This window comes from Callospermophilus lateralis, assembly GCF_048772815.1.
Source record: "Callospermophilus lateralis isolate mCalLat2 chromosome 8 unlocalized genomic scaffold, mCalLat2.hap1 SUPER_8_unloc_1, whole genome shotgun sequence".
Taxonomy (NCBI): Eukaryota; Metazoa; Chordata; class Mammalia; order Rodentia; family Sciuridae; genus Callospermophilus; species Callospermophilus lateralis.
This window is the reverse complement of record NW_027510150.1, coordinates 207,088-225,629: the sequence shown is the minus strand read 5'-3', so window position 1 is coordinate 225,629 and position 18,542 is coordinate 207,088. Positions and strand designations below refer to the sequence as shown.

Genomic DNA, 18,542 nt, shown 5'->3' with positions numbered 1-18,542 from the left:
TTGCTACCCAGGAAAAAAAAATGACAAGGTTGAGGTGTGGTCGACTAATCCCAATTCTGCAGAGAAAGTGAGGAGTAAAGAGAGTAAGACGTGCTTTTGTTTTTAGAAAGTAATATGTCATAAGGACCCTCTCAAGAAAAATTCAGGAGATTTGGTAGACATTTAAGTGTTGCGTTAAGCAGCAAATTGGAGATGAGATATGAGATTGACAAAGTATGTAGCCAAGCACAGCCCTGAGTGGGTCACAGATTGGAGAGAGCCAGAGGGAAGCCTTACAGGAAAGAACAGGATGGTTTTATTCCTTGTATTGTTCAAAGATGGAAAAGAGTTGCCTATGCCCACATGCCCAGGATAGGAATCACCAGAAAGGAAAAAAATGAAGACACGGATGAAACAGTTTGGAATTCAGAAAAAGAGGTGTTTGGAAGAGCAAAGATTAAGATTTGGTATCTGACAAGGATGTATTGTTGGAAAGCATGATCACTAGAGAAGGAAATCATTTTCATGTTTTAACATGAGAATGGAATTGAAAAGAGTTTGGGGGATCTTCAGCTACATTGGAGGCTTGGAGGGTAACAACATCACCTTCACATTGCAAAGTGAGGAAAACATAGTCCCTTGTACCACTGAGATTAATCCTTTCTTCCAGCAGAGCCAGCCTCAGAGGGAAAGCAGAGTCTGAGGAGAGTGAGGAGATGCAGACTCTGCATTGCTAGAAGGGTTATATGGGGCCAGAGTGGGCAGCAGCAGGACAGGTGCTGATGCCCCATGAGAGCTGCACCTGAGAGGGGAAGGGCCTGGGAAATCAGCCCAGGGCTTGTGGGAAGCTGCAGGGTTAGACCTGGTAGCACCAGGAGTCTGCACAGCAGCCTCTCCTCTGGGCTCTGCCTTTGTAAACTAACCTGGCGTGTTGGTATATATTTGTATTCTATAGACATGAGTCCACCAGTGGGTATTACAGAGTGTCATCTTATTTCTTTGGAAGTCTTTTGTCTAATTTACTACTCGTGATGTTCTTGACAAGATTTTTATTTATTTGTACACTATACTTCATGGTCGGTAAGTAACAAGACAAAGAGGATGTGTCTTTACTCTTGGATATGTGGAGAAGTTAACTTTGCTTGGCAAACATGTTTTGGGTTCCCAAAACTGTAAAACAAGTTATAAGAGAGAAAGCACATCTCTACTGTATATTCTCTAAAACAACTAGTTATATGCACATGCTTTTCTAGACTTTTTCTAAATGAACTTTACAAACTACTTATAAAACTATAATTTACCTGTTGCCACTATTGAAACAATACAGATGCTGTGTGTCTTACAAAAACATAGACTGACTTTTTAAAATTATTTGAAACTGTGCTAGAGGAGCTGGAATATTTATTGTCTTTTTCTACTGTTTTTCTCTCTCTACATGTATCTCAATATCGATATGAAATATAGATAGGCAGTAATATCTATAGTATGTGTAGATACACATAGAGAGGGACAAAAGCCTTTATACACATATATTCTCTCCCTGTTCACTTTTCAAATGAGAGGAAGATGGTAACTTGGGGGTTTATGGATCTAATGAAATTACTTGTTTGAGGAAGTAGACAATACTATTTGTGCATTATGCTCTGGCTTCACCCCAGACTTATTGAATTATCATTTATATATGTTTTACAGATAAATACTTGCCCCCGCACACACACATTCACACACATCAGAAATTTCTTTGACAACACATTATAGAATTTGAACCAATAATGGAGTTTACAGCCTTCCATTTTACAAATAATACTTATGGCATAAGAATTAGGCACGAGATCTAGAGCCCTAGATTCCTCATCAGTGTTCTTGTAGCTGTTCCCAAATCCTCAGATCATGTGACACAGAATATTAACTCATGATAATTATAAAGTAGTTTAAGAAACTTAACAGCCCTATTCTGAACCATAGAACCCTACAGTAATTTGTCTATAAGGACTTAAATCTGAAAATACACCCTCTCAATTATGTGATGGAAGCAATGAAATTGATGACCTATGGTGTTGAAATAGTGGGTGGCTTTTTTTGTCCTGTTAGTACTGTTTTCTCAATGTTATACTGATATTGGCACAATAAATATTCCCTAATACACAGGGAGCTACACTGGACTAATCCCTTCTTTTTGTAAGGATCCAAGCCAGGAGTATAGGCTTTCTTCATCATGTTCTTAACCCTCCTGGCGTTGGCTTTTTCATCCATTTCCATGACCCTGACCATAGTAGCAGGACACACTGACGGAAGTACAGTAATCCGTATCATGGACTTCTATTTTACATTTATGATGGTGAGTGTGTACTGTGCTTCTCTGGGATGTATTTTTGCCCTGTTTCTTCTGCACTTCCTGTCATGTAAACCCAGATTTGAGGATTTGGTGGGTAGAACTCATACTTTCAGGAGGCCACAGACTGAAATATCCTTTACATTAAAGAAGAAAACACTTTCCTCCTTACTCTTATCTTTTCTATTTTGCTGGTTTCTAATGTACTTACTTAACTTAGGCACCACGTTCTTACTAATGATCTTTTAATAGATACTTTTTGGTGACATATTATGAAACCTTGATAAATTAGAACTTCAAAAAACAGAAAAATTAGCTGATTCCCTCACAAACACATAGCTCTCTGCCTGTCTTTCAGCCTGGCATTAGAGAACTGCTGGCTGTGTAAGCACCAAAAGTGGTTTGGTTGGATTCACTACTCCCCAAGGTGAAAGTGAAGCTCCATGAGAAGTGTAACAATGGTCTAGTTCCCATGCTCTTGCATGTTAAAAATGTTTTAAAATTATTGGAAACTCTAAAGTCCATGTAAGAGATTCTCAAGATCCATTGTTCTGGTTCCTGAGAATCTCTTATCTTATATCAATATATTTTTCTTTCATTTTTTTTAAATAAAAATATATATTACTAAGTCTTAATCATTTATGCTTTCAAAATTAGCATAAACATAAAGGAATCAACAGATAAACAGATTAAATGTCCACATTCCATCTACTACAACATCAGCTATAGAGACATGCTAAAATTATAGTAGGAGGAGATGCCTTCCAATGACACTTATGGAGCACATCCTCTCTATTAAAAACTGCTTATTATTAAGTTATAATTATTTATAATATTAGGGTTCATTTTGGCATAACCATTCAAGTATGGCTTAGCACATACTCTTGCCAAAGTTTCATTCTCTGTTTCTGAATTTGGCAACTACCAATGAATATCATTGAGAAGTGATAAGTCTTATTTATACTTTATCTACTGTAAAGGAAATGTACTTCAATTTAAAAAAGATGTTTTGTTTGATTTATTGATACTTTGATTTTTTATTTAAAAGTCTCCATGTAGAATTTTAAAAGCCAGTAATAAAATCACATTTTATTCAGAGAGTCCATATTGTCCATCAGGCACTTTTAGGTTAAGTCTGATGTTTGCAGGCACACCAACACTCTCATTGGTGTGCATATCCCTGCACACCTCACCCAGTTAGGACAAGAGTGAGGTGGAACTCAGCCTTTCCTCTCATTCATCTCCAACATTCCTTCCTGAGTCACATTGTTATACTGCTTTTTCTAGCATTAAATAGAGGGATTTACCATATTTTCTGGTGCACTACACTGCATTGTTTAGTTTATCAATTCTAGCCTTTGAAAAACCTGAAGCCTGCAATTCTGAAGCCCAATTTACTATTAACATCATGAATATAAAATGCAAAGACTGTAAATAACAATACTTATTAACATATGGGAGTAGAGACGGGTATGTGATGCTCAGGAATATTCTTGCATATGTTCCTAGATTTTCAGGATTATTAGGGGCAAAGCATGGTAGGGATATAGTTAGAATAGTGAGCACAGTAAGGCCCATAAATACTTGCATTCTGCATTCTAAAATGCAATCAACCACAAACAGAAAACTCACAAAAAAGAATTGTGTGTGTACTAAATATGTACAATTTTTCTATTTTTATTCATTATTCCCTAAACTACTTAGTATATATGGTTATACATACATGGTAAAAACTACACACATAGCACTTCTATGCTATTACACAATATGATAAATGTGGAGGTGATTTAAAATATAAAGGATACATATATTTAAAGTATAAACAATTTACTTGGGATTACATGCAAGCATTATGCTATTTAAAAATGAAGGGACTTGAGCACCTATAGGTTTGGGTATCTGTATGCATGGATTCTGAACCTGGGCTCTCTAGATACAAAGAGACAAGTATTCTTCTTAATCTTTCATTATATACAGTTGCAGAGAAAGTTGAGGACAATGAATTGACCATTAAGGGTCTTCCAAATAAGTGAAATATACAACATAGTTCATAGTATATTTTCCTTAACTTAAAACAGTAAACAGCCTTAGCCATGCAGAGGTTTGAACATGCAAAGGAATGTTAATGTGTAGAATAAGTGCAAAAATTTCAAGAGTTGTTCCTAGCAGAAATGTTTAGAAGATTGTAGAGTTCTTGGAAATCATCTTCTTACAATTCTTCTTGAAATCCTTGGACTGTTCTAATTCATACTTTTTCTCTGTGTAGATTCTTTTGGGTCTGTCATTGTATTTTGGAATCAGGACACCTCAATTCTCATGGGTTCACTTCTTCAGCATTCCTTATTATGGCTTTATGGCAAGCTGTCCTTTTCTGCCCTTGTGAGTGTGTCTCCAAGATGGGAACAGAGGAAATAAAACCTACACATTTTACTTTCCCTGGTATTACTTAGGACCATCTCCCACCCAAGTATTTCCTTTCAGGAGAAATGGATGGGGAATCTATAATAGCCTTCATTAGCACAAGATCAGGGAGTCATCTGGGGTTTTCCTTCTGTCATCCTGTTGTTTGAGGGTGAGAAAGGGTGGGGAGAATAAATCTCATAGTAAAGCAGAAAGATGGACTGATGCAAAACATTGTTTGTATTCAATAAGGGAATGAGAAGATGGGAGACTAGAATACATAGATCATGTTGAAAGGGAAATTATAAGAGAAACAAAGGCCATGTAACACTCAACACTGTTTAGCAAGCTACTCAACTAAAAAAATGGTGCCTTAATACAGTGTAACCAAGATTCTATTACCTATCATTATAAGTGATTTTAATGAAAAGAACAGGAAATGCCATTACAATAAATCTTCAGTATTTAATGAACAACAATGTATCATTAGAATTATAAGGTTGTAGGATGACACAGAGAGAGAGCAGGAGGGAGAGGCTATGAGGTTATCTAGCAAGAGTTCTTCCTTCTTGGCTAATTGGAAACAACATCCCAACCCTGGACCTCGTGATTAACAAGTTCAGTCACTTTGTTGTGACAGACTGCAAAATGAAACTTGGTTTGTCTTTTAATATCATAGTAAGTTTAATAAACTAACCTCAGAAAAGCAGAGGCTAAATGTTCTCTTCAATATGCAGATACCAAGTCACTATTAGGGACAATAGGGGTGAAGAATAGAAGTCGATTGAAATAGACAAATGGAAATGAAGAGAAGAGACAGAAGATGGAAATAGAAAGGACAATAAAATGAATTGGACATAACTTTCCAAGCTTTGTATTTGAATATATGACCAGGGTAACTCTGAACATGTACAACCATAAGAATAGGCTCCTAATTAGAATAAGCTGTATTCTGTGTATGTATAATATGCCAAAATGCATTCTAGTCTCATGTATATCTAAAAAGAACAAATCAAAAGTTACTATAAAGACTAAACTTGAGGTTCAATTGTGACAATTCTTTGAAAAGTTTTTGAAATTTAAAACCATCATGCCACGCTTTTTGTGTTACATAGGCTTTGCAGCATAATGAGTTTTTGGGAAGAAACTTCTGTCCAACACTCAATATAACAAATGGCAATAACTGTCCTGGCTATGTAATGCAAGTTGGTATCCAATGTCATAAGAATTTTTCTTTTTCTGCAATGAGATACAGCAAGTCCCTTGGGCTGTGACTGTAAACTTGGCAGAGTCCATTAAGCCTACTTCCCCTCCTCTTAAATGAATATGATATCTATACCTCTTTGGATCATTTTATGGATTAAATAAGATATTATATGCAAGTTGCTTAGCATAGTATCAAGTAACATGTCTGCATTCAATGACTGATAGCTATTGTATGTGAAGGAATAATCTTGAAAATATTGTTAATCCATAGGTTTCTTTAAGGAAAAGCAAATAAATTGACCAAAATTTCACAGATGCCAGGAATAAAGTTATATTTTCTGCTTAATTTCAGATGTTCTGGTGAAGAATTCTTGTTAATGCAGGATATGGATCTCTCACCTTGGGGCTTATGGAGGAATCGTGTGGCTTTGAATATTCTGATATTTATCTTTCTCATAATTGCCTACCTAAGAATGTTATACCTTAAAAGAAATTCTTAAATTTCACTTTCATTTACTGCAAATTATTTTCACATTTAAAAGCATCCTAATTTACTTTAAGTATCTAATAATTTTTTGTCTTTAGTTCAGTTCCATCTCACTGTTGATCAGGAACAATTATTTTCAATAGAAAATCAAAAAACAACAAAATGAATCATGCATCAAAGAACAAAAACCAAAATCTAATGCTATTTCATATTGTATTAATTTATCTCACCAGAATGTAAGTATTAGGAAGAATTCAGGCTAATTTTTTGACCTGAAAAAGGAGAACTTGTCTCTAGAAACTCATAACAACTTTCCATTATCTCTGGCATCAGGTTCTCCATGCACAAAATGAGTAGGCAGGTTAGTAGCCCTCCAGTTTTAATAGTCTATGAATCTACCATTAAATATGTTCTGCCATTAAATAAATAAAATATGTAAATGTTGTATTAGAATATGAAACTTGAATTATTCTGGAAAATCAGTGCTTCTTCTGGAGTAAAAAAAAATCCATGATGATAAAAAATCATGTCTTGGATAAGGTAACTGAGGGTGATGGAACTTACAGATATTCTATAGTGTAATTGTAAAGGTTTAGGGATCTTAACTGGAACCCTTGGGCTGCAGGTGGAATTGAGGGCCAGGGTCTGGGGATGAGGCTCTTGTGCCATTTCTGGAACATTCTGCCTCTGAATATTCACTTCATCTCCTTGCATGTCTCAGTGGTATATAATCTGGCTGCATCAGAATCTCCTGAGTGCTTTGCTAAGACACAGATGTCAGGTCCTGCCCCTCCTACTACAGGACCACCTGCAGAGGTGCCTCCATGAGGAACTTGTCAGGGCTGATTGTGACCTTTTCCAATGTTCTTTCAGCTCTGAAAATGTTATGCTTATGGTTTAATAACTTGGAGATCTACACAAGATCTCCCCAACATTTGCACACTGAATTTATTTCGGTTTTCTCCCTTAATTCTTTACTTGTAGTAGACAACTATTTACCAGTACTATGAATGTTTCTTTAAAACTTCTCTTTTGTTGAAAGAAAATGTAACAAAAAGAACAGTTCATTGAGTTAATATCAAAATAAGGCACATGTGCAGCCACCAGTCCAGGTCAAGAATAGAATGTGACCAGCACAGAAGACCTCACATGCACCTTACCAGTCACTGCATCCTCTTCTTTCCAATGGAGGCTTTTGACATGATCCATGTATGTTTCCCTCTCTTGTTGTCAGAACATCACTGCTGCTCAGGTTTGTGGGTTATTTGTTTGTTTGATTGTTTTTGTTTTTGTTTTTGTTTTTGTTTTTGTTTTTGTTTTTGTTTGTGCACAGGCACATTCTTAAGTCTCTCTTACATTTTTAATAAGCTTTTAATATTTAAATAATTTTATATTTATAGAAAAGCTACAAAGATAGTGTGAAAATTTCCACGTGACCTTTGCCCAGATTCCCTTAATGATAACTTTTTATATTCCAAGCTTCACCAGTCAAAGATCAGAAATGAATCTTGAAACATCCTTGTTGATCAAACTGCACAGTTGCTTCAGATTACACCATATTTTTAAAGAAATATTATTTTATTGTTCTGGAATCCAATTGAGGACATCACAACGTGTCTGGCTCCCCTTTTCAGAAGGAAATATAGGAATGATGGGATCTAAGAAATTGCCAGATGTAGACCCCTGCTACTGTGGTGTTTTGGAACATCATTTAGTCACCACTGAATACTTTGCCATACTTCTGCAATGTCAATCTAGGGACATGGCTGTTGATGTTTATATTTTCTTTAAATAATTTTATTTCTTTTTATAAAATTTGACTAATGCGTCTTTTTTTTCTTTAATTTTTATTGTTGGTCATTCAAAACATTACATAGTTCTTGATATATCATATTTCACACTTTGATTCAAGTGGGTTATGAACTCCCATTTTTACCCCGTATACAGATTGCAGAATCACATCAGTTACACATGCATAGTGCCATACTAGTGTCTGTTGTATTCTGCTGACTTTTCTATCCTCTACTATCCCCCTCCCCCCTCCCCTCCCCTCTTCTCTCTCTACTCCATCTACTTTAATTGATTTCTCCCCCCTGTTTTTTCCCCTTTCCCCTCACTTCCTCTTGTATGTAATTTTGTATAACCATGTGGGTCTCCCTCCATTTCCATGCAATTTCCCTTCTCACTCCTTTTCCCTCAAACCTCTCATCCCTTTTTAATGTTAATCTTCTTCTCGTGCTCTTCCTCCCAACTCTGTTCTTAGTTACTCTCCTTATATCAACAAAAACATTTGGCATTTGTTTTTTAGGGATTGGTTAGCTTCACTCAGCATAATCTGCTCTAATGCCATCCATTTCCCTCCAAATTCTATGATTTTGTCATTTTTTAATGCAAAGTAATACTCCATTGTGTACAAATGCCACATTTTTTTTTATCCATTCGTCTATTGAAGGGCATCTAGGTTGGTTCCACAGTCTTGCTATTGTGAATTGTGCTGCTATGAACATCAATGAAGCAGTGTCCCCTTGGCATGCTCTTTTTAGGTCTTTAGGGAATAGACTGAGAAGGGGAATAGCTGGGTCAAATGGTGGTTCCATTCCCAGCTTTCCAAGAAATCTCCATACTGCTTTCCAAATTGACTGCACCAATTTGCAGTCCCACCAGCAATGTACAAGTGTACCCTTTTCCCCACATCCTCGCCACCACTTGCTGTTGTTTGACTTCCTAATGGCTGCCAATCTTACTGGAGTGAGATGGTATCTTAGGGTGGTTTTGATTTGCATTTCTCTGACTGCTAGAGATGGTGAGCATTTTTTCATGTACTTGTTGATTGATTGTTGTCCTCTGAGAAGTGTCTGTTCAGGTCCTTGGTGCATTTGTTGATTGGGTTATTTGTTTTCTTATTGTTTAATTTTTTGAGTTCTTTGTATATTCTGGATATTAGGGCTCTATCTGAAGTGTGAGGAGTAAAGATTTTTTCCCAGGATGTAGGCTCCCTATTTACCTCTCTTATTGTTTCTTTTGCTGAGAAAAAACTTTTTAGTTTGAGTAAGTCCCATTTGTTGATTCTAGTTATTAACTCTTGTGCTATGGGTGTCCTATTAAGGAATTTGGAGCCTGACCCCACAGTATGTAGATGGGAGCCAACTTTTTCTTCTATCAGACACCATGTCTCTGATTTGATATCAAGCTCCTTGATCCATTTTGAGTTAACTTTTGTGCATGGTGAGAGAAAGGGATTCAGTTTCATTTTGTTGCATATGGATTTCCAGTTTTCCCAGCACCATTTGTTGAAGATACTATCCTTCCTCCATTGCATGCTTTTAGCCCCTTTATCAAATATAAGATAGTTGTAACTTTGTGGATTAGTCTCTGTGTCCTCTATTCTGTACCATTGGTTCACCCGCCTGTTTTGGTACCAGTACCAGGCTGTTTTTGTTACAATTGCTCTGTAATATAGTTTGAAATCTGGTATCGCTATACCGCCTGATTCACACTTCCTGCTTAGTGTTGTTTTTGCTATTCTGGGTCTTTTATTTTTCCATATGAATTTCATGATTGCTTTATCTATTTCTACAAGAAATGCCATTGGGATTTTGATTGGCATTGCATTAAACCTATAGAGAACTTTTGGTAATATCGCCATTTTGATGATGTTAGTTCTGCCTATCCATGAACAGGGTATATTTTTCCATCTTCTAAGATCTTCTTCTATTTCTCTCTTTAGGGTTCTGTAGTTTTCATTGTATAAATCTTTCACCTCTTTTGTTAGGATGATTCCCAAGTATGTTATTTTTTTGAGGATATTGTGAATGGAGTGGTTGTCCTCATTTCCATTTCAGAGGATTTGTCGCTGATATATAGGAATGCCTTTGATTTATGTGTGTTGATTTTATATCCTACCACTTTGCTGAATTTATTTATTTGCTCTAATAGTTTCTTTGTACACCCTTTTGGGTCTGCTAGGTATAGAATCATGTCACCTGCCAATAGTGATAATTTGAGTTCTTCTTTTCCTATTTTTATGCCTTTAATTTCTTTCATCTGTCTAATTGCTCTGGCCAGTGTTTCAAGAACTATGTTGAACAGAAGTGGTGATAGAGGGCATCCCTGTCTTGTTCCAGATTTTAGAGGGAATGCCTTCAATTTTTCTCCATTCAGAATGATGCTAGCCTGAGGCTTAGCATAGATTGCTTTTACAATATTGAGGTATGTTCCTGTTATCCCTAGTTTTTCTAGAGTTTTGAACATAAAGCGATGTTGTACTTTGTCAAATGCCTTTTCTGCATCTATCGAGATGATTATATGGTTCTTATCTTTAAGTCTATTGATATAGTGAATAACATTTATTGATTTCCGTATATTGAACCAGCCTTGCATCCCAGGGATGAACACTACTTGATCATTGTGCACAATTTTTTTCATATGTTTTTGTATCCAAATCGCCAGAATTTTATTGAGGATTTTTACATCTAGGTTCATTAGAGATATTGGTCTGTAGTTTTCTTTCTTTGAAGTGTCTTTGTCTGGTTTAGGAATGAGGGTGATGTTGGCCTCATAGAATGAATTTGGAAGTTCTCCCTCTTTTTCTATTTCCTGAAATAGCTTGAAAAGTATTGGTATTAGTTCCTCTTTAAAGGTTTTGTAAAACTCTGCTGTATACCCATCTGGTTCTGGGCTTTTCTTCGTTGGTACTATTTTGATGGTTTCTTCTATTTCGTCAATTAATATTGGTCTGTTTAGATTGTCTATGTCCTCCTGACTCAATCTGGGAGATCATATGACTTAAGAAATTTATCGATGCCTTCACTATCTTCTATTTTATTGAAGTATAAGGATTCAAAATAATTTCTGATTATCTTCTGTATTTCTAAGTGTCTGTTGTGATATTGCCTTTTTCATCCTGTATGCTAGTAATTTGAGTTCTCTCTCTTCTTCTCTTCATTAGCATGGCTAAGGGTCTGTCGATCTTATTTATATTTTCAAAGAACCAACTTTAGTTTTGTTAATTTTTTCAATTGTTTCTTTTGTTTCGATTTCATTAATTTCAAATCTGATTTTAATTATTTCCTGCCTTCTACTAGTTTTGCTGTTGTTTTGCTCTTCTTTTTCTAGGATTTTGAGATGAAGTATGAGGTCATTTATTTGTTGTTGTTTTTTTCTTTTTTAAAGGAATGAACTCCAAGCAATGAATTTTCCCCTTAGAACTGCTTTCAATGTGTCCCTTAGATTCCGATATGTTGTGTCTGTGTTTTCATTTATCTCTATGAATTTTTTAATTTCCTCCTTGATGTCTTCTATAACCCATTGATCATTCAGTAACCTATTGTTCATTCTCCAAGTGATGCATGATTTTTCCTTTCTTGTTTTATCATTGATTTTCAGTTTCATTCCATTATGATCAGATAAGATGCATGGTATTATCTCTACTCCTTTATACTGTCTAAGAGTTGCCCTGTGACATAATATATGATCTATTTTTGAGAAGGATCCATGTGCTGCTGAGAAAAAAATGTAACTGCTTGATCTTGGGTGGTATATTCTATATATGTCAATTAAGTCTAGGTTATTAATTGTGTTATTGAGTTCTATAGATTCTTTATTCAACTTTTGTTTGGAAGGTCTGTCCAGTGATGAGAGAGGTGTGTTGAAGTCTCCCATAATTATTGGATGGTGGTCTATTAGACTCTTGAGCTTGAGAAGAGTTTGTTTGATGAACATAGCTGCACCATTGTTTGGGGTATATATATTTATGATTGTTATGTCTTGTTGGTGTATGGTTCCCTTGAGCAGTATGTAGTGTCCCTCTTTATCCCTTTTGATTAACTTTGGCTTGAAATCTATTTTATTTGATATGAATATGGACACTCCTGCTTGTTTCTGAAGTCCATATAAGTGATATGATTTTTTCCAACCTTTCACCTTCAGTCTATGTATGTCTTTCCCTATCAAATGCGTCTCCTGTAGGCAGCATATTGTTGGGTCTTTTTTTGTGATCAATTCTACTAGCCTGTGTCTCTTAATTGGTGAGTTTAAGCCATTAACATTTAGGGTTATTATTGAGATATGGGTTGTTCTTCCAGCCATATTTGTTTATTTATGTTACTTAACATGGTTTGTTTTTCCTCTTTGATTATTTCCCCCCCTTTACTGTACTACCTCCCACTGTTGGTTTTCATTGTTATTTTCCATTTCCTCTTCCTGTAATGTTTTGCCAAGGATGTTTTGAAGAGATGGTTTTCTAGCCACAAATTCTTTTAACTTTTGTTTATCATGGAAGGTTTTAATTTCATCTTCCATCCTGAACCTTAATTTCGCTGGATACACAATTCTTGGTTGGAACCCATTTTCTTTCAGTGTTTGAAATATGTTATTCCAGGATCTTCTAGCTTTCAGAGTCTGTGTTGAAAGATCAGCTGTTATCCTGATTGGTTTACCCCTAAGTGTAATCTGCTTCCTTTCTCTTGTAGCTTTTAAAATTCTCTCCTTATTCTGTATGTTGGGCATCTTCATTATAATGTGTCTAGGTGTGGATCTCTTATGATTTTGCACATTCGGCATCCTGTAGGCTTCTAGGATTTGGGATTCTGTCTCATTCTTCAAGTCTGGGAAGTTTTCTCGTATTATTTCATTGAACAGATTGCTCATGCCTTTGGTTTGGACCTCTATACCTTCCTGTATCCCAATGACTCTTAAGTTTGGTCTCTTTATGTTATCCCATAATTCTTGGATGTTCTGCTCATGGTTTCTTAACAGTCTTGCTGGGCTGTCTATGTTCTTTTCAAGTTGAAATACTTTGTCTTCATTGTCTGATGTTCTAACTTGTAAGTGTTCTACTCTGCTGGTAGTATTCTCAATTGAGTTTTTAAGTTGGTTTATTGCTTCCTGCATTTCTAGGATATCTGTTTATTTTCTATAACCTCTTTCTCCCTGTATAGTTGATCTTTTGCTTCTTGGATTTGTTTATGTAATTCATTGTCGAAGTGATCTTTCATTGTCTGATGTCTTCCTTGAGACTCCAGATCATCTGAAGCATGTATATCCTGAATTCTTTATCTGACATTCCATATGCTGCAGATATTACCTCTTCTAATGTTGAGTTGACCTGCATTGCTTGTGGTCCATTCTTTCCTTGTCTTTTCATACTGCTCGCATTTCTTCCTGCTTGGTGAAACTGGTGTGTTATTGAATTTCCCCCCTATATATTTATATTGCTCTTGTATAGTTGCAAAGTCTCCCTTGCAGGTGCAGGCAGTGGCTCTGCCCCTCCTCCAATTGGGGCAATGTGCCTACCACGCTGGCAGGCCGCTGGGCCTGTTCTGCCAGTCGGTAGCAGGTCCGCCTACCTTGCAGGCGAGGGTGTCATCTCTGCCTCTCTGCGGGCCGCTGAGTCTGTTCTGACGGTCCGTCGCAGGTCCACCTACCTTACAGGCACGGGCGGCGGTTCTGCCCCTCTGCGGGCAGCTGGGCCTGTTCTGTCTGCTGGTTGCAGGTCTGCCTACATTGCAGGCACGGGTGGCAGCTCTGCGCCTCCCCCAACCGGGGCGATGTGTCTACCATGCTGGCGGGCTTCTGGGTCTCTTCTGCTGGTGGGTCGCAGCTCCCCCTACCTTGCAGGCACGGGCGGTGGCTCTGCCCCTCTGCGGGCCGCTGGGCCTATTCTGTCTGTCGGTTGCAGATCTGCCTACCAATGCATCTTATAACATTGTTTTACCAGGTTATTATGTAGATATCAAGGTCAATTAATTTTTTTCTATATTGGTAGAATTTTTTCTCTATCTATATGATACAGTTCTCTATATTACACATTTTATTTAACAGAAAGAAATACATATCCATATTTATATACAATGTACACCTGCGAGTTTATAAAACAGCCCAAATTATCAATATCTTTTTTTTAAATTATTAGTAATTAAAGTGGACCATATCTTATTCATTCTTTGCACTAAAATTGCGTTTTAATGTATTTTTATTGTGGCAACAAACACACAATAGAATTATCATCTTGTTACCTTTTAATTGAAGGAACATTAACAAAATGTGAGTTAATTTTCCATAAGCTGAAAAATAAAATATTAGTTTATAGACATTTACTTAAGAAAATGTATGTATACATATGTAATTTACTTTTATTTTCTTGGATGTCAGAACTAATGTATAATGGAAAGGAACCAATATATTATGCAGAAATAAATGAAATGTCAGTTGATATTTATTTTCCAGTTATTTCCCTTGGGATACCATTTAAGACTGCAAGAAGACTGCTGCTATGGAAGGTTCCTCAATATGTTGGGGAGGGAGGGAGAAGGGGAAAAAGTGGGTAATTTGGAGAGATGTTAAAAAGGAAGTACTTGTACTACTTTCTCTGACTTTGAAGCATGCTCATTCACCTTAGATCTCAAATTTATTAGAGTCTATTACATTTACATACATTTGAAAGCATAATACTGATTTTTGAAACGTCTTTTGGTGACTGTATGTTCAATGGGCTTTACAAGAGAATTGTCAAGGGGACAGGAAAGCTGGAAGTTGTCAATGGATCCTACAATGCCTGAGATTGGTGCCAAGGTAGATCTACTGAGGGCCACTTCTGTTGCTTGAGCTGGCAGCAGCAGGTGCTGATGTTGAGCTTTCAGTATGGTAATGCCCTTCCAGGAGACTGGGTCAGCTAGAAACTTGGTGGTAAAATGATGACATGCAAAAACTGAATGATTATCCTGATGTCTTTGAGGACCACTGCACTGGGATATAGGTCCTCATGGAGTGATGCTTTTATATTGGCTGTGACTGTTTTTGCCCTTTGAGAGCAAAGTCATTAAAACAAAGACCACTGTCACCTACAAAGCCCAAAGTATCTACTGACACTTTATATAAGTTTGCAGAAACCTCAAGTAAACCTACAGGAACAGTTCCCGAAAGTTGGAATACTCAGGTCCATGAACCAAGCAATACCAGACTTTCTCTGCATCATTTCCATAAACTCATTTGCAGAATTTATGCTTTAGGTCTCTGCACCTTTAGGACCTGATATATTAGAGGTCCTGAATCCTGAAGATTAGGTAGACAGGGGCATACAGGAAATTTTCTATGAAATCTAACAGTGTCTGTCACTTAGTCACTTTGGGATTTCCACAGTGGTGTCACAGCAGCAAAAAAAGGAGTTATAATATTGGTCATCCCTGTAATCCTGAAGGCTGGGGTACTGCCATATAATAGGCAGAGAATTAACAGAAGTAATTCAGTGTCTCTCTGCAATCAAGTCTCTGAAGCCTCCAGAGTGAAGGTGTAAATAAGTATACCAGAAAGCAGCTTAGAGTACAGCTGAAGCAATGGCCATGTATGAGGAAGTTCTAGAAAGGATGGCGGAAGACACATGTAGAATAATGTGATCATGATCAACAAGGGAATCCAGCTAGTTCCACTGAACCTCTACATTTCTCCATGTTATGTTTTCTAGAAACTACAAGTGGCCTCTCCCTCAAGCTGTCCAGAGTGGATTTAAATTGAACATAAGTGGATCTGCGTCATGTGAGGGGTGGGCTGAAGTAGGTGCTGTTGTTCTGTCACATCTCTGTGCATGTCCATTTTTGGTTGAAGCTGTGGTGGGCAGTTCCATGTGAGCTGACCTCATTCCAACAGCATCCCTTCTCCACCCTGCACCACACCTCTCTCCATGTTTCTGCTCTTAGTCCTGTTTCAATGTGGTAAGGTCCCCAGCTTGCAGGCAAATGTGTTTAGGAATTTCAATGGTAACAACACCCCTTGAGAACTCGTAACCAGCAGAAATAGGGCCAAGCAGAAATGTCCCAGCACAATGTTTTTCAGACAGGAAATTATGGAATGCTTTCCTTCATGTGGTCAGAGTAGGAATCTAGATGGTTGCCTGCAGAGTCATCTTTCACAGACTCTGGGTATTGGCCTTTTCTATCTCATTTTCTAATACAAGTTTCTAACATCAACTGCCTATAAATTACCTGGAACAAGTCCTTGTCTTGGCCTCTTTTTTTTTTCTTCACATAAATGCAAACCCAAACACATTGTGAGCTGGGCTCTTCTAATTTCTTTCCCTCTACCTCTCATTATGCTTTACAGGATTGTAAAATGGAGTGCCTCTTCCAAAGAGGAAGGATTCCCCATGTTACTGATTATCGTCCCCTTACTTTCTAGATGTAACCTCTTTTCTTTTACAAACCAACCCACTACTCTGAAATTTTAAGTGTGCTTAACCAAAGCCAAACCCTCCAAATTCATGTTGAGGTGTCCTGTTCAGGAGCCAACTGTGTAGCCCTCATCCAGCATGGGCTACTAAACCAGGGTCACTCAGGTGAATTTGGGTTAGCATGAAATAATCATGCAAACACACACAAAAAGTACCTTTTTCATGGGCAGTCCAAAAAGGCTTTTCCACCTCAGATGTAAGCTCCCACAAGGCAGGCAAGAGAAAATCAGGGGAGGGAGATGTGAGAGAGAGTGAGAGCACTTTTTGAAGCCCAATTTATCGATGGGGCGGCAGGTATATTTGATGGAATGTTCCATCAAAAAAAGGAAAGGGTAATATTACAACAAGCAGGTGGGTGTAACTCAGCCCCACAGGGTGACACCCAATCCCAGAGCTGCACCTCACCTGGCCCACTGAGGTAAGTCCACATGCATCACAGTGGGTGCAATGCCAGTTCAGTTCCTCTTTACTCAAGACTCAAAAGATGTGTGCATAGCTCCTGTTCAGGGTGGCCTCCGACAATATCTAGGACTTTTGTGAAGCCTGGCTAAAGAATTGTGAAAACATTTGCACACTGTAAAATGTGATTGCCGAAGTCCAGCTGCAGCAAAATAACCTGGGGGTGACGAACAACTTGTGTACATTGATACAGCAGGAGAGGGAACTGTTTATTGTAGGACAACAGAGGTATTTATACATTCTACACAGCTTATCTTAATTAACATAAACTAGATACAGCAGTCAACCAATAAGAAATCTCTACACTTTATGGCTCACTGTCGTTACTTCACAAACCACTCCCTCTGGCAATATGCCAGGTGCCATCTAGACTTGTTTATAGACTCTAACATTTGCCAGGTGCCATCCAGACTTGTTTACAGACTCTAACATTTGTTAGGTGCCATCCTGACTTGTTTACAGACTCTAACATGTGATGAAAATGTGAAGGTTCCATCACTTCTCCTTTCACTCTCCAATAGAAGGTGCTACTTGGAATGTGGCACTCACCCTCCCTAAATGAAAGGAATTGTGAAAGACACAGCTATCCAAATAAATGAATAAATAAATAATAAATAAATACAAACAGACAACCTGAAATGAGTGCTGGAAAGAAAAGAAAATTAACATACATTAGGTCAAGAACATGTATATATCTATGAGCACATAATCATTCTGACGTTTGGCTAATGTCCTAATGATAAATTTCCAATTTTCCATGAACTACACTAGAACAAACTGTATGTAAACTATCAAAAGCTGCCTGTAAGACATGGTTTATCAATTTAAAATAGTTAATGGTGCTGTGGTTCTTGTCACTGATGTGGTCAATTAGTTGCTAGGCTACCTCAGTCATGGGGGGTAGAGACACGGAATCTACACACAGTCTCCAGGAACTGGTGAGAGAACTGGCTGGATACCCACCTCAAGTCATTGTCCAGTAGCTCAGTTTATTTTTAGAATGCATGCAATAGTTATAGGGTTTGAGTGGGGTGTGCCCATCAATCATACATAAGCAAGATAGTATCAATAAGCCAATCATCTAATGCCTAATGTAACCACACTATGAGGATGCTCTAAATATTGCTATCATCAGGAAGAATCTTTGTCCCTAAGGGAGTGGGTTTCTAAGTTAAGAGTTTCATGCCTGAAGCTCCCAGCTATCGGTTTCCTGGTATGCCAGCTTGGCAACGCTAACCACAAGTGCTAAGGATGTGGTTTCACTAATGTCTCGCTAGAAAAGAGCATCCTATCCTGCAGGCATTCCTATCAGGCCAATGAGTGTAGATTTTTCAGCACTCTGAGCTGCTCATAGCTGCTAGCTGATAGCTGTAAACTGAAAGTTATTCCAACATAATGGTGTACTTTTAGTCTTAATATTCTTGAGAAGATATACATACAAATATTAAATACAAATA

The 18,542-nt window shown here is 37.4% G+C and overlaps 1 protein-coding gene and 1 pseudogene across 1 annotated transcript in view; one reads left to right on the top strand and one right to left on the bottom strand.

Annotated features, from left to right (window-relative positions):
- The window catches only part of LOC143385812 (broad substrate specificity ATP-binding cassette transporter ABCG2-like), a 64,392-nt gene extending 48,926 nt beyond the window's left edge, over positions 1–15,466 (top strand). The window contains exons 10-11 of the mRNA XM_076841333.2: positions 13,758–13,993; positions 15,413–15,466. Of these exons, the coding sequence (XP_076697448.2) occupies positions 13,758–13,993; positions 15,413–15,466 (290 nt within the window). The remainder of the gene's footprint in view (positions 1–13,757; positions 13,994–15,412) is intronic.
- The window catches only part of LOC143385791 (broad substrate specificity ATP-binding cassette transporter ABCG2-like), a 564,412-nt pseudogene that overhangs the window by 502,970 nt on the left and 42,900 nt on the right, over positions 1–18,542 (bottom strand).